The sequence below is a fragment of the Manis javanica genome, chromosome 8 (genome assembly GCF_040802235.1).
Source record: "Manis javanica isolate MJ-LG chromosome 8, MJ_LKY, whole genome shotgun sequence".
Taxonomy (NCBI): Eukaryota; Metazoa; Chordata; class Mammalia; order Pholidota; family Manidae; genus Manis; species Manis javanica.
This window is the reverse complement of record NC_133163.1, coordinates 121,963,157-121,990,416: the sequence shown is the minus strand read 5'-3', so window position 1 is coordinate 121,990,416 and position 27,260 is coordinate 121,963,157. Positions and strand designations below refer to the sequence as shown.

At 57.0% G+C, this 27,260-nt stretch overlaps 1 protein-coding gene across 1 annotated transcript in view; it reads right to left on the bottom strand.

Moving 5' to 3' along the window:
• Positions 1-27,260, bottom strand: part of CCDC33 (coiled-coil domain containing 33) — a 101,084-nt gene that overhangs the window by 7,852 nt on the left and 65,972 nt on the right. The window contains exons 12-16 of the mRNA XM_073241717.1: positions 26,427-26,621; positions 26,318-26,324; positions 23,433-23,493; positions 23,244-23,330; positions 15,045-15,219 (exon numbers count right to left, since the gene is read on the bottom strand). Coding sequence (XP_073097818.1) covers positions 15,045-15,219; positions 23,244-23,330; positions 23,433-23,493; positions 26,318-26,324; positions 26,427-26,621 — 525 coding nt within the window. The remainder of the gene's footprint in view (positions 1-15,044; positions 15,220-23,243; positions 23,331-23,432; positions 23,494-26,317; positions 26,325-26,426; positions 26,622-27,260) is intronic.

Genomic DNA, 27,260 nt, shown 5'->3' with positions numbered 1-27,260 from the left:
GGGACTAAAACAAAAACAAAACAATCCTGACCATACCAGATATTGACAAGGGAGAGGAAAAGTATCCAGTGCCCAGAGGAAGAGGAAAGGTCACCATCACTTCGGAGAACTGCGTGGATACTGGGTGCTGTCAAAGTGGAAAGTATGCATGCATAGCCTATGATCTAGCAATTACACTCCCAAGTATGTACCCAACGAAGTGCACGTGTGAGTGCACAAAGAAGCAGGTGTAAGAACTTCCGTACAAGAATTATTTGTGATAACCCCAAACTGGAAACAACACAAATGCCCATCACAAAACAGTGGTGAGATGGCCATACAATGGAGTATTACACAACAATGAAAATGAATGGATGCCAGCTACCTGAAAGCATTTGGAGGAATCACTCAAACGTAATAATGAGCTGAAGAGGTTGGTCACAAAATAACCTACTTTATGATTTCATAATAGAACAGACAAACCTAAGCAATAGGGGCTTTCAATCCATTTGTGGGGGTGGAGGGAGTGATTGAGAGTGCATTCCCTTTGTGTCGTCACAGTGAATACACTTCTGTTTTGTGTATTTGCCTGCATGTGTCTGTATTGGGGACCTCCCAGCTCCCCACAATAATAGGATCTTCCCAGCCCTGAGCTCTGAGTGCTCTGGGGCCCTGCTCCTGGGCCCTCACCACTTCCAGAGGGGTGGGAGGCTTCAGCTCTACGTCCCCAGCAGGGCCTCTGAGGATGAGCAGGCACATTCACTCGTCCTTGCTGAGGGCCCTTACAAGGCCTCAGGGATCCTATGAGACTCAAATTGGCTCAGGATTGAATCCAGACTCGACGCGAAAACCTGTGTTCTTTGTACCTACTAGACTGAGGAAGGGTGGAGGTTTCACCCTTAGAGGGAAAAAGAATGAGGCCCTGGCTTGATTTTGAGCTGACTGGGGGAGTGGCCAAAGTCCATCTGATGGTCTAAGGGTCCACTGTGCCCTTTGTCTCTGAGGCCAAGTCCGCCTTGGAGTGAAGGTGCAGGGAGGGGTTACCGCAGGGGAGCCTGGTGCCCAGGCCTTTCCTGTGTCAGGAGAGGTGGGTGTACAGCGTCATCTCACTGTCCCCACCCACACCTGGCCCAGCACAGTGATCAAACAGCGGATTTGGGTGGGTCGGCCTGATCTCACGGCCGGCTCACTTTCAGGTGGGGCCTGCCTCAGGTAGGGGTGAGGAGAGAGGAGCCTGGGCAGGGAACAGTCCTGCTGGGTGCTGCGGTCTGGGGCGCCTTAGTCTGCATGTGTGTGTGGGTGGAGGCTGAGATCTCACCGCTGTGGTTCAGAATGAGCTCCTGAGGTTTGGACCAGCTTCTTCCAGCTCTGCATCGGCTCAGATGCCAACCCTGAGGCCTGGCCTCCATGGCCTCTTTCACGCGGCCCCTCATGCACACCGACCGAGCCCCTCCTCTCTGGCGCAAGCTCATCTCCCCCTTCAGGCTGGACTATGCGGAGAACGCCCTCCCCCATTCCCAGCACGCAAACTCGTCCTTTCATTGCCCACTCAGCAGATTTGACCTGTGTGAGGACTGATGGTGTATGTGTGCCTGGGTGTGCCTGAGTGTGCACGTGCTGCAGAGTCCTGGGGGGCATGGAGGCTGCCAGGCCCTGGGCCTCCACCACGGGTCTGCTCGCCCTTTTCATTCGGGGGCTCCCCCTTTCTAAGATCCCATTGTCCTTCATCTCAGCAGTTCTGGGGCTAAGCAAGACTCTGTTCTTAACATCCTCCCTTGACAGCCAAGGCCCAGAGCAAGAGAAAAAGGGAACGGGGGTAGGCCACAGCCCCTGGTGAAGTGGGGTGTCCTCCCCTCAGCCAGGTGGCCCTGCTGGAGGAACAGCGAAGAGTTCTGGGGACCCCACCCCTTGGAAATAGGCCCTGTAGACATCCCACAGACCCCTGTGCCACCCCCAGCCTGGGCGCTCCCTGAGAGATGGGCCTTCCCAGGAGCTAGAGGGACCTTGGCCCTGGCTTATCACCCCCCAGTGGCCACCCTGGCCAGTGCCCGCTGTCCATGGGATGCAGAGAGGGGGCAGCCTGGTGGGCCTGCCCTCCCTACTCAACTTCGGGTGCCCTCACAGCTGAGGGGGTCCTTGGGCAGCAAAGCTGGGCTGGGAGGCTGCAGCCTGCAGGTGGGCAGCCCTGACCTTTCCCCGCTTCAGGGCCACACTCTGCGTCACAGCTCGGCCTCAAGAACACACAGGACACCGAGCCCCAGATTTCTGTTGCGATCCTGCCCCTGTGCCTGCGCCCCGCCTGACCCCGGTTCCCAGCCTGTTCTGGGGGCTGGACATGGTTTCACCTGCTTCTCTGTCTCCTCTCTGAGCTGGCACATCCTGCAGGGACACTGACTCTACCAGTGCCTGAGGCTGAGTGCCCACTCACCCAGTGGTCCCAACCAGGACCCGGCCCTCGGAGCCCACAGAGCTGAGAAGCGTCAGGCAGCCCCAGATGCACATCATTCCCCTGCTGCTCTGAAGGGAAGCAGCTGGGCTCTGGGCCTCAGTGTCCTCATCTGTGGAGTGGAAAATCACCTGTCTCAAGGCGTGGCTGTGGAGTAAGGGCGTGAGGAGGGCCTACCCGGGCCCTGGCCTTAGGGTCCTGCTCACTCCCACCCCTGTGCCACCTTCTGAGTGCTTTTTAAAGAAGTTATTCTTACAATAGCCTGGGTTCTGGGCACCAAAGATATGGTTATCTGACTGCTCCCATTTTACAGAGACTGAGGCCCAGCACCCTCCTTGCCCTTCTCACCATTCATTAAGGGGAGGGGTGGTGAGCATTCCCAAGGCCTGGAGGGGGCAATGCTTGCCCCTTCTTCCCAACAGTACATCCTGACGTTGGGCTCAGGGTGGGGATGTTCAAATATGCCTGTGGCCACTACTATATTGATCAGAAAGGGCCCTCGTACCTTAGCTGTGCAGGTAGGGACCCTGAGGCTGGGAAGGGCAACAGTGCCCAAGGTCACGGAGACTCAATATAAAGCCTAGGCCGGAGCAGCTCATTAAACACTCGGGCTACCAACGCTTGCTGAGCACCACTGTGTGCTTGGTTTGTGCCGAGCCAGGACCACGGAGTCCAGGGAGTCCGGACTGTCCCTGCTGCAGTGGCCTCCTGTCTGCGTGGGGGAAACAGCAGGAAGTGCCTGGTACAGAGGATGCTCTTAACCCCGCCTGGGGGCCAGGAAGGCCTGGAAGATAATGTGAGTTGACTCTTGAGAATGAGTAGGTGTCGCCTGGGTGTGGGGAGGGGCTCTCAGGACAGAGGAGACAGTGGCCAAGGTGGGGAGGTGAGAGAGTGTGGAGAGGGAAAAAGCAGGTGGGTTTCTGGGAGCAGGGGAGGGGGAGGGGAGTGTAGGGGTGTGGCTGGAGAGGCACAGGGCACACGGAACAGGTTTTTGAGGGTCAGTCTCAGGGGCTTGGACGTCATCCTATAGACCACTGAAGAACCTAAGCGGTGGTGCGTGTGTGTGCACGTGTGTGTGTGCGTGTGCGTGTGTGTGCGTGCGTGTATGCATGCGTGTGCGTGTGTGTGTGCGTGTGTGTGTGTGTGTGAAAGAGAGAAGATCCCTCTGGCTGCCCAGCCCAGGGGACCAACAGGGGTCTGGAGGCCAAGAGCAGTGAGTGGGCGGGGATGGGGACAGAGCTGCCTGAGCGGAGGGGAGTGGGGAGTGGGGAAAGAGTCTGGGGTCCTCCGGGAAGGTGGTCCATGCACAGAGTGGGGGGAGGAGGTGCTGGTTGGGTTCTCAGAAGAGGCGTGTTGGGTGTGCAGTGCCTGGGTGGCTGGGGATGGTGCAGGAGGTGGTCAGGTGGTCAGTGGTGGTCAAGCTTGGAAAGAATCTCTGCTGGCGATAGAGGGGAGGAGGGCAGCCCATGGAGGTTGAGGGAGGCCTTGGAAGGGGGATTTTCTAGGGTCAGGGGAAGCCTAGAGTGAGGAGGGGGTTCGAGGGCAAAGGGAGGCTTGGCGGGGGGAGAGGAGCCTTCAAATCCAGGGTAACTGTCAGGGAGGTGAGAGGAAGAGGGGTGGGCTGCAGAGCCAAGGCCACAGAGCCTGGCTAATGGCACATAGGGTAATAGAGACCCCCCCTTCCCACAGATAACCTGAAAACCTGGATGCAAAGTAAAAACCACCTCCTTGAAAGCGTTAAAGAGCGGGTGAGAGAGAGGAATTACTGGACGGAGATGTGGGACAAGGGGACCCACCTGCAGGAAAAGCACCCAGCAGCAAAGAAGAGGAGCTGCAGCACAGAACAATCTCGAGGCACCACACAGAGGGATCTCAAAAAAAAGTCAAGCAAAAAAACCACATACAAAATAACATACATGTGTGATGCCCTTTGGAGAAAGTTAGACACAGGCTCTATTAGACCATACGGCTGGGGCGTCACACTGAGTGCCAAGGGCCTAAAGGAGCGCAGCCAGACAGCAAGAGGGCACCGGGCGCGTCTAGGCGAGGGGGTCCCACGGTGCTTCTGGGGGCTGGTGATGGTCTATTTCTTGACCTGAGTGGTGACTTCAAGGGTGTTTGTTTTATAATACTTGGGTTGTGTTTTATTGTTATGTTCAGTACAACACGCATGGCTTATGTTTCACAACTTAAAAGTTGTGAGAGAAAAAAAAGAAAAAGACTTGATAGCTTCCAAATCCGCAGGGGGAGCCCCTGGGTGTGGCTTGAGGCGGCGCCCCCAGGGCCCTTGGCCAGTGTTTTGAATGACCGGAAGCACAGGGCCAGGGAGGGGAGGACTGAGGGGAACAGTGAGGTTAAGGACAAAGGCGGCTGGGGACACAGTCAAGGAGAGGCGTGCGGGAAGAGAGAAAGGGTTTTCTGGAGAATGAAGAGGCAGGCAGGGAGGGGTGTATGGGGGTGCGGGCTGGGGTAGAGGAAGGAGGGCATAGGCAGGTGTCTAGACACGTAGCCATGTAGGTGGCAGGGCTCTGAAGGGGTGCAGTGGGTGCAGAGGGTGAGCGGCACGGCTGAGCCAGGGCGCTGTGTTTGCTGGGCCACGCACACAGCCTTCCCCCCTTTGCTCTTCCTGGGCAGCCATCCAGTCTCTAAGGTCCCCAGGCCCCCGTGATCCTCTGCCGGCGCGCCCAGGCTATCTGCCTGTGGTTTGGCTTTACCGCCAGCAGAGGGCAGCCACCTCCCACAGATGCTCCACCTTCAGCCTGTAGCACGAAGGAGGACCGCCCCACAGCTCCCGGGGTTGGGGGGCAACATGCATACGGGCTCTCTTGCTATCCTCTAAGAGGTCCTGCCAATATTCCCACACCTCCTGCCCCTGAACTCTCATTTTGGAGGTTCTGATGGGTATCTTCTGCTGAGAACTATCTATGGAGGCCAGAGAGGTGCAGCAACTTGCCTGAGATCACACAGCAAATCCCAAATTTCACCTGAGGCGTCTGTCTTGAGCCAGCCCCAGGCCAAATGATGGGCTGAGTGAGGGGCAGAGGGGTTTTGGACAAGAACCACCTCTAAGCACGGACGCAACCCCATCTAAAGTAATACCTGCACAAGAGCAGGCACCCGAGCCGGACCCTCATGCTGAGGGACAACTGGGAGGGACTTGGACGCAGTTTAGAAAGTGTGTTAAACACACACACACACACACACACACACACACACACACACACACCGCAAAACCTAAATCTTTTCAAGTCAGACAAGATTCTTCTACCCCCTTAGGAAAACACACTATGGCCACTAATCCCAGGTAGTGCCAGTGGGAGTCAATGGGGGCCTCAGGGCAGCAGCTGCCCTTTGTTTAACGCCTACCACTGGCCAGGCAGGCCCTTTCTATTCCTTTTTCTCTAATTCCAGTGAGTCTGCAGCGGCATGTTTTCATTCCCACTTCCTGAGGAGGAGGCTGAGGCCCCGAGCAGGAGTGCTGGCTGATGGCCCGAGGCTACCCTGCTCATAGGGGCAGGGCTACAGTTTGAACTTGACTCTTTCTGGATGCTGTTGAAGGAGTGCACTAGGCCCAGGGGGCCAAGCCTGGGGTGGGGGTACAGCGGTACGGTCACTAAGGTGACAGGCCGAGATGCTACCCTGCCCTTGACCTCCTTTGGCCTGCAGGGGGGCTATTTCTCCGAGGCCAGGTGTTTGCTGGGGGAGGGGAGGTGTGCACATGGCCCAGCCCCACCCAGTCCCCTTCAAGCACGAGGGATCTCCCCTCGCCTCCCCAGGCCCGTTTCTTGGTGTCCCTGGACCCCTACACAAGGCAAAGAGGGGCCGGTTGTATTCCCTCAGGACACCCCTCTGCTCCTGAGAAACCAGCTAATAAGGTAGTGTTTCTATTCACCCCTTTCCCCAGGGATTTCCTCTGTGCAAAGGGGCATCTCCTAGTTGCAGGAAGTGCCCAGGCAGCAGGGCGGGGAAGCCCCTCTCACAGCTGCCGGCTAACTGGTCTGACCTCCACCGCCTCCTCCCTCAGACGGGCCTCCTGGTCCCTGCCGCCTTATAGCTGGGCTTTCTTTGTGCTGCGTCAGAACACTACCTTTCTCCCTGGTAGATGAAAGATCGCTGAAAATGCTGTGCTCCCCCCTCCCTTTGAGACGCGGGGCCTAGTTCCCCTCCCCTTGAAACAGGACCTGCCTAACAGATGTGCAGGACACAGCGAGGTGAGGTTCTGGGACCTCTGAGGCTAGGTTTTCAGAAACCTTGAGGTTGCTGCCCCTGCTGCTGGCACACTTGCTGTCCCCCAGGGAACAGGCCCTGTTACTCCGAGAGAGCCATGCTGTGAGGACGCGGAGGAAAGGATGTGGGAGAGAGCCGTGTCCACTAGCCCCCTGCCCTGAGTCTGTGCCTTGCCATGGGACTGAGGTGGATAGTAAAACGAAAATTATTGCTTTAAGTCACAAAGTTTTGCAGTGGTTTGTTACGCAGTAATAGATAACTGGAAGTTTTCCTGGGCTCTGGAGATCTTCAATGGCTCCCACATGCCCACGTGGAAAACTTCCAACTCTGAATTTTAAGGTGGTCTCCCCCAGCACAACTCGACGTCCTTTCAGAAATTAGCCATGGCTCTTCTGCGTATGGGGCCTTCCTGGGGGCCCTCGCCATCCTTGAAGCCTTCCTTGCGTTGCCAAGAAGCCGTCCATGACCCCCCAGCCGGGCCTCCCGATCCCAGCAGGGACCAGCCGCACACTCCCCCTCTAGCTCCTAGAAGACCCGACCGCATGGAGGGGCCTCCCTGACCTATTCAGCCTCTGGTTGCCGTCCTGAGGTGGGGAAGTAGGGCCAGGCAGACCCCCAGGAGTGGTGGCCTAGGACCCTGCCCCTGCCAGGTTTGCCACCATTTGCTGGAAAGAGCTCCTGCAGTTCTCAGTGTGTCTGAGAAGCCACTCCGGGCTAAGTGATCCAATAACTTTAATGGGAATTAACCACATTTCTTCAAAATAAAATAGCAACATTCAGCTTGTGCAAATTAGTGCAGGCTTCCCTCATTTCCCTAGAGCCCTGAGCAAGAGCCCAGTTCTGGGGGGGCTGCCTCAGCGGGGACGCAGAGCAGGGAGAGGTTGTGCTGCAGGTCTGAAAGAGAACCTTTCTCAGGGGTCAGGGCTCCGTGGCTAAGTAGCCCTCACTCAGTGGTATCCCAGGCCTATGTCTCTGGGTACATGGCCCTCTGCCCTTGGCCACGGCCCACCCAGCCAAACTCCCTTCCGTCTGGCCTGGGACAGTGCGGCCATGAGAACAAGCCCTTTCTTTTCCTCATTCCCTCTCAAACCGATTCACCACCAGAGGGCGGCCCAACGAGGCGCGAGAGCCCCGTTGGCTGGTGGGGACCGGAGGCCCAGGGTTGGTGCCAGAGGTCAGGTAGCAAGGGTGTACCCCACTGGGAGAGGCTGCACTCCGGGCTACACAGGGTACGGCAAGGCAGAGGGCGGACCGTCTCTGTGATGGGGCCATGGCCTTGGGGTGCAGGCCTGGAGGAGGTGTGGCCCTGGAGGGGCACTTCTCCACCTGCCACCACTCTTGAGGCCAAGCCTGGGCGCTCTGCTTCTGAACTGAGGGTAGTTCAGAGCCACAGATGGTCCTCAAGCCAGGGGCCCTGCTCACCCCAGAACCCTGCTCCCAGTTTCTCCTGAATGTCAGCTGAGCAAATCTGTGCAAATTGCTCTTTAAAACAGGTTCCCTGAAAGGGAGGCAGTTGCTTCTTTGTTCAGTCCAAGGTTAGAGCAAAGAAACAAAAGGAATGAAGTTTCCCTGTCTCCTATTCATTCGTTTCCTTCCTGCTGCAGAGTTGGTTCCTAGAAAGCTTTTGTGCTTAGCACAGTGAAGCTTAGAGGGGCGGTGAGGCCTTGGCTGAGCAACCCCTGCCGGGGTCTAATTGGCCCCTGTCTGAGTCAGGCACCCTGCACTGGGGGTGGGGCTGGCTTGGGGGAGGGCTTGCTGGAGGTGCTCCATCTTTCTATTCCCATTTCCCCTCCCAGGTCTCCCAGACCCTGCTTGGCCTTCAAGGCTCCATTCTGGGCCCTCCTTCTCCAGGAAGAAATGCAACTCTGCCCTCCCCCTTCCCCAGGACCACTCTAAGCCCAGCCATTAATCACTCCTGGGGTTTGGCTCAGAGCCTTGCCTCTCCTAGACTCAGGTTGGGGCTGGCTCTTGCCCCCAGCTCAGGGTATACGGGGCCAGATGCTCAGGGGGCTGGTGAGGGGGCAGATCCCAGCCCTGGCCTCACAGGCCCCTGCTTGCTCCCCCATAAAGAACCCCTTCCCACTGGTTAGGGCTTTGTCAGAGCACTCCCTGGTTAGAGTGCTGCTGCCACGGAATAACCCCTGCGCAGTGTGGGGAAAACCCTGGCTGGAGTCCAGAGCCCTGGGTTCTAATCCAGCCTCTGCCTACCTCTGCTGTATGATCTTAAGGGAGGCCCTTGCCCACTCTGTGCTTCCTCATCTGCAGGCTGGGATGGTGATCCCTGTTGCTCTGGGGCTCCTGCCACAGTGGTGGAGCAAATACTCTGGCAAGTGGGATCTGAAGGAGAACGTGCGTCACTAACCCAGGCAGCACAGGCGCCCTGGCCTGGGGCCGATCTGTCTCTTCTTGGATGCCCCCGTCTGCCTCACCACTCGTTCTCAGAGCCCTGGAGAGTTCTGTCCCCCCAGCAAGCCCTCCCAGCCTGACTGCCCCAGGCTAGCCCAGGCCCAGCTGCTTTCAAGGATGTAGGGCTGGACCTCCAACAGGCTAGAGTCAGGGCCTGGATTGGCAAACGGCAATGGTCACTTCAAGGAATTTTCCCAGAAGTGCTTCTCTCTTCCCTCTCTGGGTTCCTGGCATCAGTTCAGGTGGCCCAGGCTGGGTCTGGGGGCGCTGCAGAAGGCTCCTGTGGCCACGGGCATCTAGGGGCTAATGCCTGCAGGCCTCACCTTCTGGTCCTCACCGCACCTTGTTCTGGGAACACCTTTACTGGTTGCCGCGCAACACACCCCGACACACCTGCCTACAGGTGAGCCAGCCATCCTCCCAGAACCAGTGGGTGTTGGGGCAGACTTACAAAGTGGCTGTCAAGGAGGTCTGGGGCAGCCTGGAGGGCTGGAGGGGGATCTGGCTCCCCCATCTTTCCAGCTAGCAGTCCTGTTCCCCGGGATGGGTCCCTGGGGACTGTTGCTACAACAAGTGCCTGCCTGGTGACAGAGCCCAGCCCTGAACTGGAGGCCCGCAGGCCCATGGGGCCACTTCCCCTTTGTTCTGGCTGGCGGGGGGGTGCATGTGGGCGGGGTGGCTGGAATCAGGCTGGGCTCATTCCTTGGCTAAGGAACTGCAAGGAGATGGCAGGGCTTGGGAGGGCTGGGGGGGCCAGAGCCCGGGAAGGGGCAAGGCCCTGAAGGGCTCTGGCATCTGTCCCCACCAGCCCCAGTCCAGCGCTGCTCTTCCCCTCCCTGTCCTCTAGCAACACCTCTGTCTCTCCCCTTCTCTCCCTCCTCTGTCCCCCTGCCTCTGTACCCTCAGTCCCTCCCTCCTTCAGTCACCCCTGTTCTGCCGCTCAGTCTCCCTTCTCTCTGCTCCCCCACACCCACCTTGCCCCCTCAGCAACCCCCGCAGCCGGGGCTGGGCTCCTCCTGCAGCCGTACAGCCCCGGCTGGGGCCCCATGCCTGCCCCCAGGGCCTTCCCATATCTGCTTCCCTGCTTGTCTGGACAAATTCCTTTCCTTTTAGTTCAGCAGAGACATGGGTGGATGTTTTTAAAAGGAACTCACTGGGAAGCAAAGGGAAAACAAACCCAAACAAGACAGCCCACCACCTAGAAACGGCCTTGGTCTCTAAGACAGAGTCGCTGCTTTAACTGCGCTTGGCTGGGTTGCAGAGACACCCCTCTCAGGGCATGGAGGGGTCTGTCTGGCTGTTTCCTAGTTGACTTGGGTCCAGCCTGTCTGTCCTGGGCAAGACCGGCCCCAGAGCCTTTCCTGATAGGACCCTCGTCTGCGCACCTGGAAAGGCGGCTGCGCTGAGCTGGGGCTCTCCAAGTATTTCCTCACCTCTTTAATGAACAGATGAATGAGTGCTGGGGTTCTCTGGGGCCTCAATGGTGGCACAATAATAATCCCTGACTGGATGGTCCAAGAGATGACAGCCTGACCTGTTTCAAAGGCTCCACCTTTGTCTAAGGCACCCCCTCTACCCCTGGCTGCTGGGTGCTGGCTCAGGATTCTGCAGGCTGGGGCCTCTGGCCTTTGTCAGGGTTGCAGTGGGGGGCGGGGTGGGACAGCTTCCTCTCCTCATTTGCAGGCCATTATTCGCTTAATTCACTTTTACTTGATGAGGTGTCTTTTGTGTAAGAGGGATGGAGCAGGGGAGTCGGACAGAACAAGCCCCGCACTGCTTTGCGGCCCATATCCGGGCTAGCTGGGGGCAGTGCGCTCTGCTGGGTTTCAGTCCCTGCTCTGCTACTAACTGTGTGATCTTGGACAGGGCGGTCAGGGGACCTTTCTGAGCCTCAGTCTCCTCCTCTGTGAGAGGGAGGGCATGGCCGCACCCATCTTCTATAGCTGTGGGGGATTTAAATCATCTTAAATCTAAGGCAGAGGCAGTTGCTTCAACTGCCCAAGCAGAGCTCCTGGCATGTGGGTGACTCTGCAAATGTTGTTCCCTCCTCTGTGCCACTCGTGGGGGTCCTGTAGGTCTAAGGCTCCTCTCAGGAAAGGACAGTGAGGGTCATGGCGGAGATGGCCTTCCTCTCTAGACAGCACCAGCCACCCAGGTAGCATCTCCAATATGGGGCTAGACTTTCCTGATATTGCCCCTCAGCCTGCCCACCAGGGAAATGGACTGCTACCTTCTTCTGCGTGTGCCCCTCTTGTGCCCTTCCTGTCCCAAGACCCTGGGGCCAGAAGCCTGGGATAAAGGTGAAGCCAGACTGATAACCTCTCCCAGCCTTGCCTTTAGCGCCCCCCCCTCACTGAGGGGCCCAGTGCTCCCGCACCTGCTGCACTGCCAATCGATTGAATCTGCTCCCATCCTCAGGCGGGCCATGAATTTTTCATCAAAGGCCTGTAGACTTTGGGAAATGCACAATTAGAAGCTCCATCAATAATGCACCACGTGGAGGCCTCGGCTGTGCTCAGCCAGGCCCCAGACATGGCTGTCTTCTAGTCCTGCTCTGGTGGAGGCAGGAGGGGCACTGGGTGGACCCCTCAGGGGGTCTATCACTAGACACAGCACAAGTGTGGGATGCTGAGAGGGAGGGAAAGCCATATCTGAAAGGTTGAGCCTGCTCCTTGGAGCCCCAGTGGGACCTACCTGATCATAGGCACTTCATCTGTAAAATGGGTGCTAAGGTGTCCCTCGCCTCTGAAAGTGCGGTGAGACACAGCAGACAGTCGCTAGGTGAAGACTAGTGGGGCTTGGGGACATCCTTCTCCCATGGGGTCCCAGGAACAGGACAGGCATCAGGTTGGGTGGGGAGGAGGTGGAGGGGAACACAGAGATGCCCGTGGCTTTGGGCGGCAGCATTCACCGGTTTGGTGGTCAAGGTCTGATGTGATCGCAGCCCCATCCACTTCCAGCCCAGCAGGCGGCTCCCCCTGCACTGCCGCTTAGCACGCAGCTCCGCAGGGATTCTGTTCTGTCCTGCCTCTGTGCCTTTGCAGTTTCTCCACCAACAGTACGAGGTGCTGTCACCCAATGTCTGCATATCCATTCTTCAGAGGCTGCCTCCTGACAAAACTTCCTGCTCTCCTTGGCTAGGAGGGGTGGCAACTTCCGTTTTGAGTGTCTAGAGCCTGTGCCAGGCAGGTAATAACAGTAACAGCTCAGCATGGGTGGGCGCTGCTCCAATTATTTCTATGGTCCAGTCTAACTTTATTCCTCCAGTTACCCAACACAGCAGCTGTGTCACGCCCACTCTGCAGGGGAGAGTGAGGCAGGAAGGACTCAGGCAGTGCTGCGTTCCTCCACCCCACAGGCTCCTAGGTTGTGAGGCTGTCCCGAACACAGACCTTCCCCGCAATAAAGCCACCACATCGACACGTGGAGGGGAGAAGAGACCAGGAGCGAGGTGGTTTGTACCTGCACTTTTGTTGTGTTGTCAGATCTCCTTGGGGCCTGCGTAGTTGCAGGCCTTCACCAAGCCCTGGAGGGGCCCTTGGGCACCCAGGGTTGTGTGTGCCTGTAATGGGCAACCTGAGGCCTGAGGCACCAGCTCCTGAAGGCTTGGCATGTGCCAGTGAGCATGAGCCCCCATATCTGAAACCCTCTCCTGGCAGAAATGCCGCCAGCAGGCCTGGAGCACATAAGGAAACCATGAATCACCCCTCCCTCCCCCTCTTCCACCGCTCAGCCAGATCCCAAGCCCTGGCACCCAGGCAGGGTACAGAGTGGAGATGCCTGCGGCAGTGGACTCACAGGAGTCCAACAATGATGTTCATACAGGGGTGCTGGGAGGGGCGCAGGGCAGGGGCCGACCGGGGGAGGGTGGTCAGGGGGCTGAGCAAAGTCCCCTCCTTGTGTGCTTCCCCAGTTGGGTGTTGCCCTTGGCCCTGATGGATCCACTGCCTGTCCAAGACCTCCATGGCTCTCTCAGTGGGCAGCCAGGACAGTGGGCAGAGCGTCGCCTCCCATCCCTGGGGTCGCTGAGTACTGCCTTTCCCAGGCCCATCCAGCTCAACACATACTCTCCAGCAGGTCCCTTTGGCCAGGCTCTGTACTGGGCACTGGGGACACACGTGACCAAGGCTTGTAGCTTGTATTGTAGTGGATGTGGCAGCAGGCACAGTAAGATTTGCTACATCAGTACGGGCAGTGTAGCAGGAGGCAAGCCCCTCACCCAGGCCCCCCCAACCCCGGGGTGCAGGCAGAGGTGTAAACTAGGGCATCCTGGGGCTGGAATGAGTTTTGAAGGGTGAGTTGGAGTTTGTCAGGTGACGTAGGTGTGAGGAAGGGGTGCGTTCCTGGCAGGAGCAAAGGCGTACGGGAGGGAAGTGGTCTGGGGCACTGGGGGAAGTGTAGACAGTCAGGATGCGTGGTGAGCGCTGTGTGGGAGATGAGGCTGGTGTGGCTGCAGTGCCCAGTCGTGGGGCCTAGAATGCCATGCCAAGGCCCAGCATGGAGCCTCTTATGATCAGGTAAGGTGGGCTGGGCTGAAGCTAGATGATGCTGGCACCAAACGTCCGAAGGCCCTCCCAGGAGGCCTGGTTTCCTTGTGAACATGCCCAGTGTGCTTCCCAGGACAGGATACCAGAGCCCAAAGTGGGCAAGAGGCCGCCCACTCCTCCCCGGCACTCCCACGGCAGGGCAGGCCCAGCAGCTGTTCCCCTGGCGCCAGGGAAGCCTGACTGTCTTGGGAATCTGCTAGGGCCGGAGGGACGTCTATCCGAGCTGGAAGAGCTGAGACCTTCTGGAGGAAAGAGCACCCCGAGAGGAGCAGCGCTGGGAAGCTGGTCCCCAAGAACCCTGTGACGGGGAGAAGCCGAGGGCAGCACCAGCAGGAAGCTGTCTTTTCCCAGCTGTCCGGGTGGGCCACCCGCCTTGGCATCCTGGAGCCACAGGCTGCGCCAGCCCTGCCCTGGGGGCTGCCCAAGTCCGGGATCCTGTGCCACCCTGCCTCATGCTGCTCCAGGAAGCAGAGACTTGGCGGTGGCTTCTCAGCCCCCTCCAGCCCATGGCCCCGTAACGCGGCTCTTCTCCGAGCAGGGAGGTGCCAAGCTCCAGGCTGTGGGCGCAGACGCTGGGACCAGGAGCAGAATGCCCTCTCTCAGACCGGGGCAAGCAGTCTCCCAGGGGATGGCTTGGCTTGTGTCTGGGGGACTTCCTCAGGAGGGTGGAGGCTCTGCCTGGTGGGGTCAGGCTTAGAGGGGATGTGCAGGGCGTCAGGCCCAGGACGGCTCCTCAGGGCGAGGGCCTAGAGATGGGGGGGTTGGGGGGGAGATGAAGGGAGAGGAAGCCTTGGCCCCACTTTCAGGAGGCCTGGACTGAAGGAGGTGACGGTGCCCCACCTGCAGAGCCCTGAGCCTGTCGGGCAGATGTGACCTCTGCTCTGGGAGCCCCCCTCTGGGGGTGCATGTGCCATGTCCCTGCTCTGGAGCACATCTGAAGAGGAGACAGGACCCACACATTCCCGATAAGGACACATGAAAGGGACAGATGGTGCCAACAAGTGCAAATTAATTGAGCAAGGCCTGTGTACACAGGGGCTGTGAACAGGCGGGCTGACAGGCCCGGGAGGGGGTGGAGAGGCGGGGATGGGGCAGGAAGTGGGGAGAAGCTTTAACGAGCACTTATCGATGTCTTGCTGGATCTGCCGCCGCAGCACGGCCATTGACAACGCCTGTCTATAAATCTCCCAGCCGTGTCTCCAGGAACCTTAATTACGGAGCCTCATTACCCCTCACACCTCTAGGCACTGGGGACCAGCCTGAGCAGGAGCTGCGGCTGACACTGAGGCTGGCTGGTGACAGCCAGCGAGAGACACCCAGCTTGGGTGGGTTGGGGGACACAATTTAGGGTTCTTTGCCCTAAAGCAGAAGAAAGCTCAGCCTCCTCACCGAAGGCAGGGGGTGGAAGAGACTTTGGAGGCAGGGAGCTCAGCACTCACGTTGCAGTTTTGGCCTGACTCTCGCCTCTCAGCCTGTTTCACCATGTTTATAATGGAGAGAGGCCTGTGGTGAGGATTAAGCGGGCTAAGTCTGTCCAGGGTGGAGTACAGCACCTGGCCCTGGTGCGTGTATAACCCATGCTCTTCCCTCTCTCCTCGGTCACGCTGCCTGGAGCTACGGAGAAAGACCGGCAGCCCCTGAACTTCGGGAGCTGCCCAGCATGCATGGCTAGTCCTTGCCGTTCTCCTGTTGGACGTGATTTCACAGTATCACGTAAGGCCACTCTTTGACCAGGCCAGAGAAAGACACAAACAAGGCCACTTTGTAATCATGTCTAAACACAGATAAAACACGAACATTGTCCAAACCGCAAAAACGGCCAGACAGCGGCCTTCCCTGGCTAATATGAGTACCTGCTGCTCCTTTACGAAGGACAATTTTAGCCTTGTTTCGATCCTCCTGCCTTCTGGATGAGAATTATTGTGACACTCACATAGATTATCCTGCCTCCCGAGAGCGTCCAGTTAGAGCAAAGCCCTGTGTGGCCGAACTCACCAAATCACCTAACTAGAGCTGAATCCTTTCCAACACACTCTTTCGGATGCCCCTCAGTTCCCTATAATGGGTGGCCCCTTGGCTGGAAGTGGCCAATAAACCCAAATGGGCTCGATTACAGGTGTCTTGATTGTCTTTGGCTGGAGGCAACTGAGGTTCAACTACTGGAGCATCGTCTCGTTAGATCAGTGTATTCTCCAGGCCTAAATTCTAGGCTCTCATTTTTACCCTCCCCCACCTCGTCATTTCTGTGAAGGTGTGTGCCCACTGTCCCCTCCCCAGGCCAGGAGAGGGAAGCCCTGCAGCAGGGCTGGGGCAGGAAGAGGTTCTGGGGCCACCCGCCAGGTCTCTGGTGTGGCAGAGGGAGCCCCAGGCTGGACATTTGGGCTTCCTGGGGGATATAAGGAGGCTGAGACAATCTTGAGCTCTGGGAGGGACAGTGGGCGGAGGAGGGACTGGGGTAACAGGCAGCCACCAGGTGAGGGGTTCATGCTACAGGTGAGGGAGCCATGCAAGGGTTTAGAGCAGGAGCAGATCACCTAGCTCTGTGCTTTGGACTGGTCACCTGGTGGCTGTGTCCCAGGGTGGAGGGGGCCAAGGGGGCAGGAGGGCCCCATCTGGCCTGGCAGCTCCTGGCCCCTGGCAGAGCCACTCTCGCCTTCCACAGGAGCCCCCCACCCATGTCAAGTTGGAAGAGCCTTCACATTGGCCCCCACAAAACTCCCAGGAGGAGGGAGAGTGAGATGCCTCTGGTCTCCCAAACTAGTCCTCTGGGGGGTCCAGCTGCCAGGCCCTTGCCCTTACTGGTCCTTCCAAATCTCCCAGCCACTATTCAGCCATCCCCAGGGTCCACCATGCCGAGATGGATTTGCATATCTGAGAGCAAAAACATTCGGGCGCAGAAGCTTAGCGCCATCAGGGCTGCCGAGCTCCCTTCTGATTGTTTGAGTAAGAGCTGGCTGAAGGCAGAAGGATAATTAGTCCCTTGTGGACAACGCCGTACCCTCCTTCTTTGAAGATTTAAAGGCATAGCCCACTTCTTCAACCCGCATCTTCTTACCCACAGCACCCACTGGTCTCAAGCCCCCTTCCTGCGATGCTCCCCGCCCATCCTCTCAGCCCCGGTGGCGCTAAGGAGGGGACAGCTGCTGTTGGCAGGAGCCGATGAATGGGCTTTTTATCTGATTAAACTGGGAGTGAACTGGCCCCTCTCTATTATCTTTGGACCTGATTGGATATTTAACACCAAATGTAGTGTGTGTGTGTGTGTGTGTGTGTGTGTGTGTGTGTGTGTGCATGGACTGGACTTTTTTTTCATCCATGTCAGGAGGAAATTGCATTGTACTGTAAAGCATTTAATCCGAGCTCAGGAGTGCATCCTAATAGAGTCACTGAGCTGGGGAGGGACAATTCTGCCCTTAGCCCTGGACAAGCAAGGCCCTACCCTGGGCCCTGGGTATTAGCGTGTCCTGCTCTGGCCCTCCCAGGGCCGCAAGCTTCTCCATGGGGAGAGGGCCTGGTGGGGCCAAGGGGATGTGCCTAACCGAGCCTGGGCACCCTTCTAGACCACAGCCTGATACTTGGGACCCCAAGTGCCCTCCTGTTTCCAGGACCAGTCCTCCTAAAGGTGGTGCACTTTGAAAGGTCTCACGGGGTCATTATGGTATGGGACAGAAACTGAGCCGGGTGAGAAGAAATGGGGCACCTCCTGGGAGACGTAGGGGGGATGAGGGGCAGGGGGCTGGGCACTGCTCCCCCCATGTTGCCAGAGTCTAATGTGGAATCTGGGAATTCTCTGAGGTTGCTTTAAGGTGTATTTTGTCAAGGGAAAAGAATAGAACATATTTAATAGTTAACTTGATTTATAACTTTATTACTTGGGGTTTAGACATATGGTGTGTAGGCCTCTGTGTTTACTCTCAAAGGTTTGGAGTGGACCTGGGGGGGAGACCTGCAGCCCCAGAGTTCTGTTTTGGAGTTTACTAGGAAACTGAGGCAGCCCTCCCACCCAGACTGGCTGGGAAGACCCTGAGTCAAGTTCACCAGGCTCTTGACCTCTTCGTCACAAGGCTCGGCAGCTGCAGGGGCAGGCGCTGCGCCAGAGCCCCTGGACCTGTGACCTGTGCTGCACTGTGAATGCTCTCTTTCAGTCTTGCCCTGGTTTTGGGCTACCAGCAGTTTCCCCAACTGTAAAATGGGATTGATAATTGTATGTCCTTCATCAGACCAGGGCATCGGTGAAGTGAGACTACGATTAAAGTTCTGGGAGCAGAGCTAATGTTCAATAAAGACTGATGGATATAATTTGTATTATTAAAAGGAGGGCAAATTTCTCCCATTCACCCTGGTCTGTAGTCCCTCCCACCCTCACCGATCGATGATTCAAGCCCTCAGCAATTTATGGCTTCATCATCTTGGCCTTATTTACCGAGAAAGCAGCTGAGAAAGCGGCACTCGTGCCCCACCCACCCACTGTTTAATCAAGGAACTGAGATGGACAGTGACCCCGGGCAGCACCAGCCATCTTGTTAAGGAGCAGGGCTGGGAGGCCGTCTGCCTCTGCCTGCCTGTCTGCCGGAATGAAGGAGGAAGCCATGAAGCACAAGCCCCTTGCTTGGCAGAGGGGGAGCCTGAGGCCCAGAGCAGCAGGGGCTGCAGCCAGAAGGACTCCCCCTTGAGCCAGGGCTCCTGCTGCCCCTCCCGGCTCTCTCAGCTCTTAATGTTCTGTCCTCCTGGGGGCCTCCGCTCTAGCGGCCCTCCTAGCTGCACCTCCTCGGGCTTGTTCTTTGGATGCTGGGGCTAGGGCTGTGTTTGGCTGATTCACTCTTCTATCCACCCCTCAGATCTCTCTCCTCCACGCTCCCAAGACTGTCTCATCCCTCCCTGGAGGGAGATATTCTCCCATTTTACACACAAATAAACTGGGGTCCAGAGAGGGAAGGGACTAGCCTGCGGGACCCACAGCGCTTGGTGGTGAGATCCCAGGCCGGGATTCCAGCTGGGAGGTATGGAGACACACACACACACACACACCCCGCACACACCAGAGGGGATCCCCACTCAATGACTTCCTCCTGCAGGAACAAGTTCACCCATGTATACTTCTCTTCTACTAGTAAATCTGAGATCTATCATGGTTTTCATAATAACAGCCATTGGTGACAGTGACGCCTGTGGACTACCTCCTGGGGCCGACTGAGTGGGGTTAGGCTTCCGTACCTTCCCCTCTGGGCTCCTGCAATCACCTGGGCAGACTGCACTCCAGTCCCGGCCGTCCCCTCCTCCACGGATTCCCATGTATCTCTCCTGCTGAACTGAGGCCAGCCTTTCACAGTTAGAATGTCCTGCCATCCACTCTCGTGTTAATCTTCTCAAAAGCCTCAAGAGTCAGGCAGAGGCCATGGGACAGATGAGGAGACAGGCCCAGAGAGGTGGAATAATTTATCCAATGTCACACAGCTCTTGAGTGGCAGAGATGGGCCTCAAACCTACTATAGTTGCACAGATGAGCAGAGGTGTCTGCAGGGGAAGATCACAGGGCCTGGCACATGGCAAGTGCCCAAAACACTGGCCAAATGAATGAATAAATGAAGGAGTGAGTGCATGTGCAAGACTACACAGTAAACAAGAAAGGAGAGGGGCTGCTTGGATCCATGGGAGTGGGGGGAGCACTTGGAATTTTGGTTCACTGTGTCCCTTTTTGGTTCCCCAAGCACTTCTCATACTTGGGGCACAGCTGTTCCCCATTCCCAGCCCTGGGGGTGGTGCCCTTTTCACCCCAGGATATCTCACTTCCATCTGCAAGCTCCTCCTCAAGCTGGGAGGCTTTCTCCGGAGTTGTGTGCCTCCCCATCTCCAGATCCACTCCCAAATGCCTGTGGGGCCCAGGACAAGAGCGTAAGTGGTAGTCCCCAGCATGGGCACCCTCCATCCCCACCCAGCCATCCCCCAGGCCAAGAGAGGCACTCCCTGAAAGTATTCAACCTTTGGGAGGATGCCCTTTGGGAAGTGGTTTGCACCGTTCTCAAGAGCAGGCTCTGGTCCTGTTGGGCAGGGAATTCTGGGTCTTGGGTACCAGAGAGTGGTCTAGAATCGTGGGGATTGGGCTCCGAGGTGCATTTCCGGGGCCCTGTGGAACCCTCCCTCTGTGGGGAGAGACAAGGCTGGAGGACACCCAGAAAGGGCTCTCTTAATCATCTAAGGATGGTTCCCCACTGTCAGCCCGTCTACTACTCTGTTCCATGGGCCGTGGGCCCTTTCCAAGGCCAAGGCCCAGTGCCCCTCCTGTCAAGTAGGTCAGGAAGACAGGCCCACTGCAGCGGCCAGTGGCTTTCCCAGGCAGGCAGCATGGGGCTCCCCACCAGCTCCAGGGATGGGTTGGTGCAGGGCTGGGAAGCCCACAAATGTGCCAGCATGTGGAGTGGGGGAGGGGAGCTGGCCTGCAGGGGGCCTACTCAGCAGCTCGCACACCAAGAGACAATAAATCGACAAACACTTAATCTCTGCAAATTGAAACGGAGCCGTAAATATCTGCCGCATCCCGGCAGCTGAGTTATGAGTCTCGTTTATTAATCTCTTTAGTCCCAGGTGATGGATGAACGAGGAGAATGGCCCACTGGAGACTCGGATGGACTGCGGGAAGGAGGGAGGAGAAACGGGTCAGGGGTCTGGAAATGGCCCTTCTGGAGAAGGGGCACGGCGGGGAGGCCTGGGGGACTTGGGCTTCCCCCCCTTCTGTTCTCAGTCTCAAAGGGGCCCACACAGCGACCAGTAATAAGCCTCCTGCAAAGTGAACAGCCCGTTACAGTTTCCAGGGCTGTCACGCACTCTTGTTAATCCTCCCCACAGACTCAAAGGGTGGGGAGAATATTCTCTTAACCTAACAATGAGGAGGCCCAGAGAGGCGGAGTGATTTAGCCAAGGTCCCACAGCTCTGGCAGCGCAGAGGGGACCGACACTGGCGAGAACTGCACAGAGAGGAGGGGGAGGCGTCTGCATGGGGAGGTAAGAGGTCTTGTGGGAGATAAGAAATCCTTATTTCTTCCTTTCCACCTTCTTCTCCTCCCTCCCTCCCTTCCTTGAACGCTTGATAAGCACTGTGTCTAGGCCTGTGTGTAGGAACTGGAAGAGGAGGAGGGCGTCAGGACAGGAAGAGGGGGCAGCTGCTGAGGGCACTCAGCCGAGCAGGAGCGGGACAGTTGCGCCCTCACAAGATTAGCTTTAGCACTTGGGACTCACAGCTTACGGGCCACAGGACTGCAAGGAGTAGCTGAGGCGGGCTGGGGCCCTGAGAAGGCGTCCTCTCTGCAGAGCTGGGCCTGGGGGCAGGGGTGTGACCTGGTGCCTGTGTGTGATGAACATGCCCTTAGGTGGGCCTTGTGGCTGCATGGACAGAACAGAGTGCCTGGAGAGGTGACAAGGACAGAAGACTGACCTGGCAAACTGGGGCCACAAGCACTGGGCAGTGGAGTTGGGGGCTACAGAGACTGAGGCATTGGAGCAGGAGGGACGAGTGACCCTAATGTCTGGGGGATGCACCTGGTGGCCTGGAGGGACACTGAGTCAGGGGCATCTGACTGGAGGCTACTGAGGTGGGCACCACATGGCTGTGCTTTCTTGGTCTTGGTTGAGCCCCCTGCTTCTCTTATATTTTCTCTGTCTCTTGTGGACCAAAGCATGTGGTCTCAGGACCCAGGAATGACCTGCTCCCCAGGTTGGGCTCGTCCCTTCAGCTTGTGGGGGCCAACCCCAGGCTCTTGGGCTTTGGGATAGCACCACCCCAGGCCGACATTCCTGCTACCATTTGCCCCCAAAGGGGGGAGTGTCCGTACTCAGGCGACTACTGCTGACAGCTGCACAGGATCTAGCTCAGGACCCATCGCCTGCCGCAAGGTGCTGCCCAGGGAGCCAAGGCAGGTCTGAGCTGCTCAGCCTCACTGGTCTGCAGACCTCAACCTGGGCAGGGCGGGTGATGCAGGCCCAGGGGCAGGACCAAGTCTCCAGTCACAGTGCAGGAGCCCCAGGGGCTCAGGAACATCGGCTCCCCACTCCTCAATGGCGGTCCTCAACAGCAGAGGACGGGACTGGGGCCCAGAGAGGGAAGGGAGTTCAAGGTTACTTCAAAGAGGTGGGAGAGCTCTGTGAGCAAGGTGGATAGTGTGGAGCCAGGCTGGTGGGAGGAGGGTGTCTGCCCTGTGACTGTGGGGTGCCCAGGGGGCCAAGGGGGCACAGGAACCTTGAACGGTGCAGGGTTCAGGTGTGGGAGGGCCCATGCCATGTAGTTGACACCCATTCTGGTTTGCCTGGGACTGTCCCAGGTTTGGCACTGCAAATCCTATGTCCCAAGAGCAATTTGGTCCTGGGCAGACAGGCATGGTTGGTCACCCTAGGCCATACCAGGCAGTCACATAGGACCACACTCACAGGAATCTCTGTTACACTGCTGGCCCTGTTTTCTTTTTCTTTTCCACCCCTCACATGTCCCATTTAGCCCTGAGGCACATGTAGGGCAGGGTGAGCAGCTCTGCTCAGTTTCAGATGGGAAATCAAGGTTCAGGGTCACAGAGTGACCAGCTACCCGGCAAGGTATGGCATAGCCAGCATAACCTCCACCTGTCTGGTCGGGTCCCTGGGCTGGGAGGTGGCCCTCCGACGCTCTGAACCCCTGGGCCATTGCTGGGTGGCCTGGGAAAAGCCACGGCTTCTCTTGTCTTCCTCCGGAACGGGGCTCCTTCTCAGGGAAACAGTGTCCAGAGAGGCTGAAGTCAACCTACCACCCTTGGAGCAGGTTGAAGGGGTGGGGGCAGCTGGGGAAGTGGACTTAAAGAAACCCAGGGATCAGGGATCATTCTGGGGTCCAGCAGACTCAAGAAAAGAAGTCAGGCAAAAGTATTCTGCCCAGAGCAGGGCGGGTCTGTGGGGACTGGGAAGGGGAGTGACGGGGGGAGGGGAGAAAGATTTTCAGAGAGAGAATGAAAGAAATGGGTTATTCCTGTGTGGTGAGGTTGAAAAAACTCCACTGAATCTTTAAACGATCCTTGTCAATTATTCATCTGCTGGTATGAGGACCCGCTGGTCTGCCGCAAATCTCCTCTGAGCGGAGGAGGAGACAGGGAGGGACCAATAGGGGTGGGTGGGTGGGGGGGAGTCCGAGGGAGAGAAAGCCAGGAAATCAGAAAGAAACAGAGATAAGCAAAGAAGGAAGCTGGGAAGGACAGAAGTGGAGCCAGGTGGTCGTGGAGGGGGCGGGGAGGGGAACGGAGAGAGGGGAGAGAGCCGGAGAGAGGAGGGGAATACCCCTGTGCTGGAATCTCTGCACTCGAAGCAGCGCCGAGCACACACTTTTTGAACAGCAGCTGAGCACCTCTGCTTCTACCCAAAGCATAGCTCGCCTCCTCCAGGAAGCCCGCCTTGCCTCTCACTCTAGTGAGGGCTCACCAGGTGTGCTCAGCCATGCTGGGTAAGTGTGGCACTTAAGATACCGCGTCTCAGCCACATCCCTTTGTCATTCATGCCTCACCAAATATTTATTGTGTGCCTACTCGGTGACACTCTGTCCTTCACTGGAATGGAGCTCCCTCCGGCCTGCTGGGAAACTTCCAGAACTCAGGGATGTGGCAGCTTCTTTCTCTCACCACCCTCACCCTATGTACAGCTGCACATGGCCCTGGGCACTTGGCAGGGGCGGGGAGATCTGGTTTTCCGGCTGGTTGAAGGAATTGCTGATGTAGCTGCAGGGGAATGGGGAGTCTGGGGACAGGGCAGGGGTTTTGTAAGCCCCCTGTGAACAGAATCAGGCCTGTTGGGAGAGTGCATGGAGCCTCTCATCTGACCTGCTCTCATCCTGGTGTGGGGAGCCATTGCCTGGGTCAGCATGGCGTAGGCTCAGGGGGCCTAAGGGGTAAAGGGGGAAATGCTTGCAAGTTGTTTAACGTAGAGAGTTGCCATGTTCAAGATGACTCTTAACATCTCATTCTTCACCCTCACTTAAAAGCCTACCTCCTCCAAAAAAGATTACCCGGGCTGCTCAGAAGGGAAGTGAAAGCTTCCTCTGTCTCTTCTTGGGCCCCACACTTGACCCAAGATCACACCTGAGGGATCCTGACCCTGACAGATCCACCCAGGACTGGAACTTGGTATCGAACGGCACTGAAAGGCTTGTGTTTAAGCCAGGTCCTAGAAGAAGGGAGCCCAGGCTGGAAAAACAGGCTAGACTGCAGCCCGGGGTGAGGGTGGCTTCATGAGCACACCAGGGGCAGGGGCGCCCCACAGGGCCAGGCGGGCTGGGGGGCATCCTCCCTACCGGGAGGGCCCAGACTCTGTGACCCATTCGCTTCCTTCTCCATTCCCAAGGGGCTCTTTTTTCCAGAACATGCATAATTTCCTATTAAGCCAGGGCAGGCTCTGGAGGGAATTGGAGGCAGAATTGTTTCCTGGGCTCTGGGGAGTACGTGACAAGGCTAGACAGAGAAATGTGCTCCAGGAGCCAGGTGAGACTGACAGGCTCCCTGGGAGGCTGCTCGTAGTCCGCTCACTGGGCGCAGTCACGCTCTGTCGCCTGTCACTGTGCTTTTGGCTGCATGAGCTTGTCCATTGCTATGTAATTTTGCTTGGTTGCTATGGAACGGTGACCCATTGCTACATGGCTTCATGGAGCTGCACACTGTTGCTACCCACCCACATGCCAGCGCTTGTGACTGGGCACTCCTGGCTGTGTGGATGTCCTTCTGGGCCCTGCCCTGGTCCTTTCAGGCTCTGGTTAGCAGAGAGAAGCTGGAGCTGGGGGCTGGGTCTCCAGCATCCAAACTAGGGCAAAGTGTCAGAGGTGGGAGTAGGTGGGACAGTAAATCTGAGCTGAGACAGAGAGAAGAGTGGGAAGGGGGGGATGATGCGTTAGGGGACTGAGGCTGGGGCAGGATAAATGGAATGGAGCCAAGGGTCAGGAACAAGCAGGGAACAGGCTGAGCCTGGGACAGGCTGGCATGGTCAAGGGAGCGGGCCTGGCCCACTGCCCTAAATGTTGTGTGAGTGTCTGAGGGGCCCGGTGGTGTTAGGGTGGCGGGAGGGTCCAGGGCTGGGCCTGCAGGCCCCTTCAGCTGTCTGGTATTCACCTGGCTATATGCGACGCATCATGGGAGAGCAGGGTCAGGCAGCTCTGGCAGAGTCATCCCATTGCTGGGCCATCTCATCGCCATCCTTTGTAAACTTAGATCAGACCAGATACTTTAAGGTTATTTCTGATGTCCTTGCTGTCAAGCCAGGGGCTCTATTACACGGTTCAATAAACATTTGCCAATGTTTATGTTGGGCCAGACCTGGCCTGGGCCCAGGAGCACAGAGGTGAGGAAGCCACTCTTAGTTCTGAGTTGACCTGACACAACAGCCAGCCAGGAAAAAAGCAGCCAGTGCCCATGGCCTTGCCACGTGCCAGCACGGGGAAGGACAGAGGGACCAGCCCACTGATGGGAGTGCTGTGGCAATATCCAGAGAGGGCATGCTTGAGTTAGTTCTCCAAACAGACCCAACTCACAGTATCTCTGGCAGTCTGGGGGTATAGGGCAGCTTGAGCCCCTTTGTTTGCCCTCAGAGCCTCCTAGAATCTTGTTTTTGTGTCCTTGGGCCGCTTAATTCTCCTCCTCCCCTCTGTCACTCATAATGGTTGCTTAATCTCTTGTCAAAAACAGTTCCTCTTCATGGTTAACCTTGACTTCTCAAGCTATAGTCTAGTCCCATCTCTTACGGTCTAATTCTTATGAGAAGACCAAGACTAACTGCAGGCATGGGTATGTTCTTGCTGCCCAAAGTCTCCAAAGACAAGATGTGAATCTTATTTCAACCTAACTGATGGGTGAGCTGGCAGGTCAGAACTGACAGCTGCTTTCCCAAGGGGCCGAGGTGAGAGGAAGAGTGTAGAAGTAGCCTGTGATTGCTCTGGTACCTGCCAGGAAGGGTCCTGCTCCGGGGTGGACAGGGGCACTCCTTGTGGGAACAACCTGGGCACACCCAGCAGATAGCAACCCTTCCTATTCGTCCGATAGGACATGTTCCAGGAAGGTGCACAAGTGCCAGGGGAAGAAGTGGAAGCTGTCAGTAGAGAGGGGCACGTTCTGAGAGGAGAAGGCCCGGGGTTTCCCTATAGGATGGTGGCCTTTTCTCAGGATCTTCCAGAGCAGCGTTCCCCACGGGATCCGCTGTGGGAGAAGGGAAGAAGCCATCCTTGAATGCGCCCCTAGTCCCTGGGGTGGGACCTCCACTGGGAACCGTGGCTGGAACTTTAGGTGGCCATTCTTTAGCTCTTTGCATCACAGTGTTAGGACTCAGCACTGGCCCCTCACCAAATGAAGATACCCCCTTGGCCATCTTCACCAACCTTTCCTCAGCATCTGGTCAACTGGCCACAGGAAGCTGCACCAGCTCCTGTGATCAAGGAGATAGACTCTGTGACCAAAGACGCTGTCCTTTTTCCTCTGAGCCCCAGTTTCCTTTTTTAGAAGTCAAAATTGATCTTCCTGTTAGCCAGTGGACATGCTTCTCAGGAACTTCTAAGTTGATTACTTGAGTCAATGGGCCTGATCTTACAAGAATAAGAGGGGTTTGTTTCAAAAGGAATCATAGGGGGTTCCATTCAAAAGGAACCTGTAAAATGAAGAATACACACCTCCCACCATTTAAGCTTTGGGCAACTCACACGCAAAGTGTGCCCAACGGGGAAGCTTACTTGCCACCTGAGGAGTGAACCAGGCCCACAGATGGCAGTCAAGCCCCCTCCCCATGGCCTCAGTCACTGCGGTGGCCCTCCTGGCCCTGGGGGGGTGGGGGACACTCACCGCATCTCCACAGATCTTGGGCGCCCGAGGCTTTTCCTCAGCTTCCTGAGAGGTGGATGTGCTGGAGGCCTCTGGGGAGCTCACCGTGGCCTTGGACCAGTGTTCATGAATGGTACCTACCTTCTCATCTAAGATCTTGGGGTCCAGGATGGGCAGAACCTTGCTGTTGTTTGGTGTTAAGAAGATTTCTGGTCTCTGGGAAGAGAAGGCACAGAGAAATCTCTCTAAGCTTATCTTCTATATTCCTCAACCCTTTCTTCCTCGTGGCTCAGGAGGCCCTGCAAGCCCGGCCCCCCTCCTTTTCCTACCACCTGCCTCCTTGCTCACTGGGCTCTAGGCATATTTCCTCCAACAAGCCAAGCTCTCTCCTGCCTCAGGACCTTTGATCTGTTGTTCTCTCCACCCAGAGAGCGTCACAGGTCTTTACAGGGCTGTCCCCTTTCCATCATTCAGGTCTCAGCCCAGATGTGATCTTCTCAGAGAGGCTCTGGCCTTTAAGATATAGGCCCATCCTATCTAAAGTAAGCCTTCCACCAATATGCTCTCTATTCACATTATCCCAGTTACTGTGTTCATAGTACTCGACACTACCAGAAAATTACCTTGCCCAAAATGTGTTTGCTGTCTGCCTCCCTTCTCCAATCCCCACACTAGAATATATGTTACATGTAAAGAGGAATCTTGTCTAGTCCCTATTGTCTGCCTCACTGTAGGTGTTCAGTAAATATCTGTTGAAAGGATAAATAACCCATGCCATCTATGACTTCCACACTTGGTGGAGATTCTAAAATCTCCACACTTCTCTGACCCCCTTGGCTGTGTGCAGACTTATTT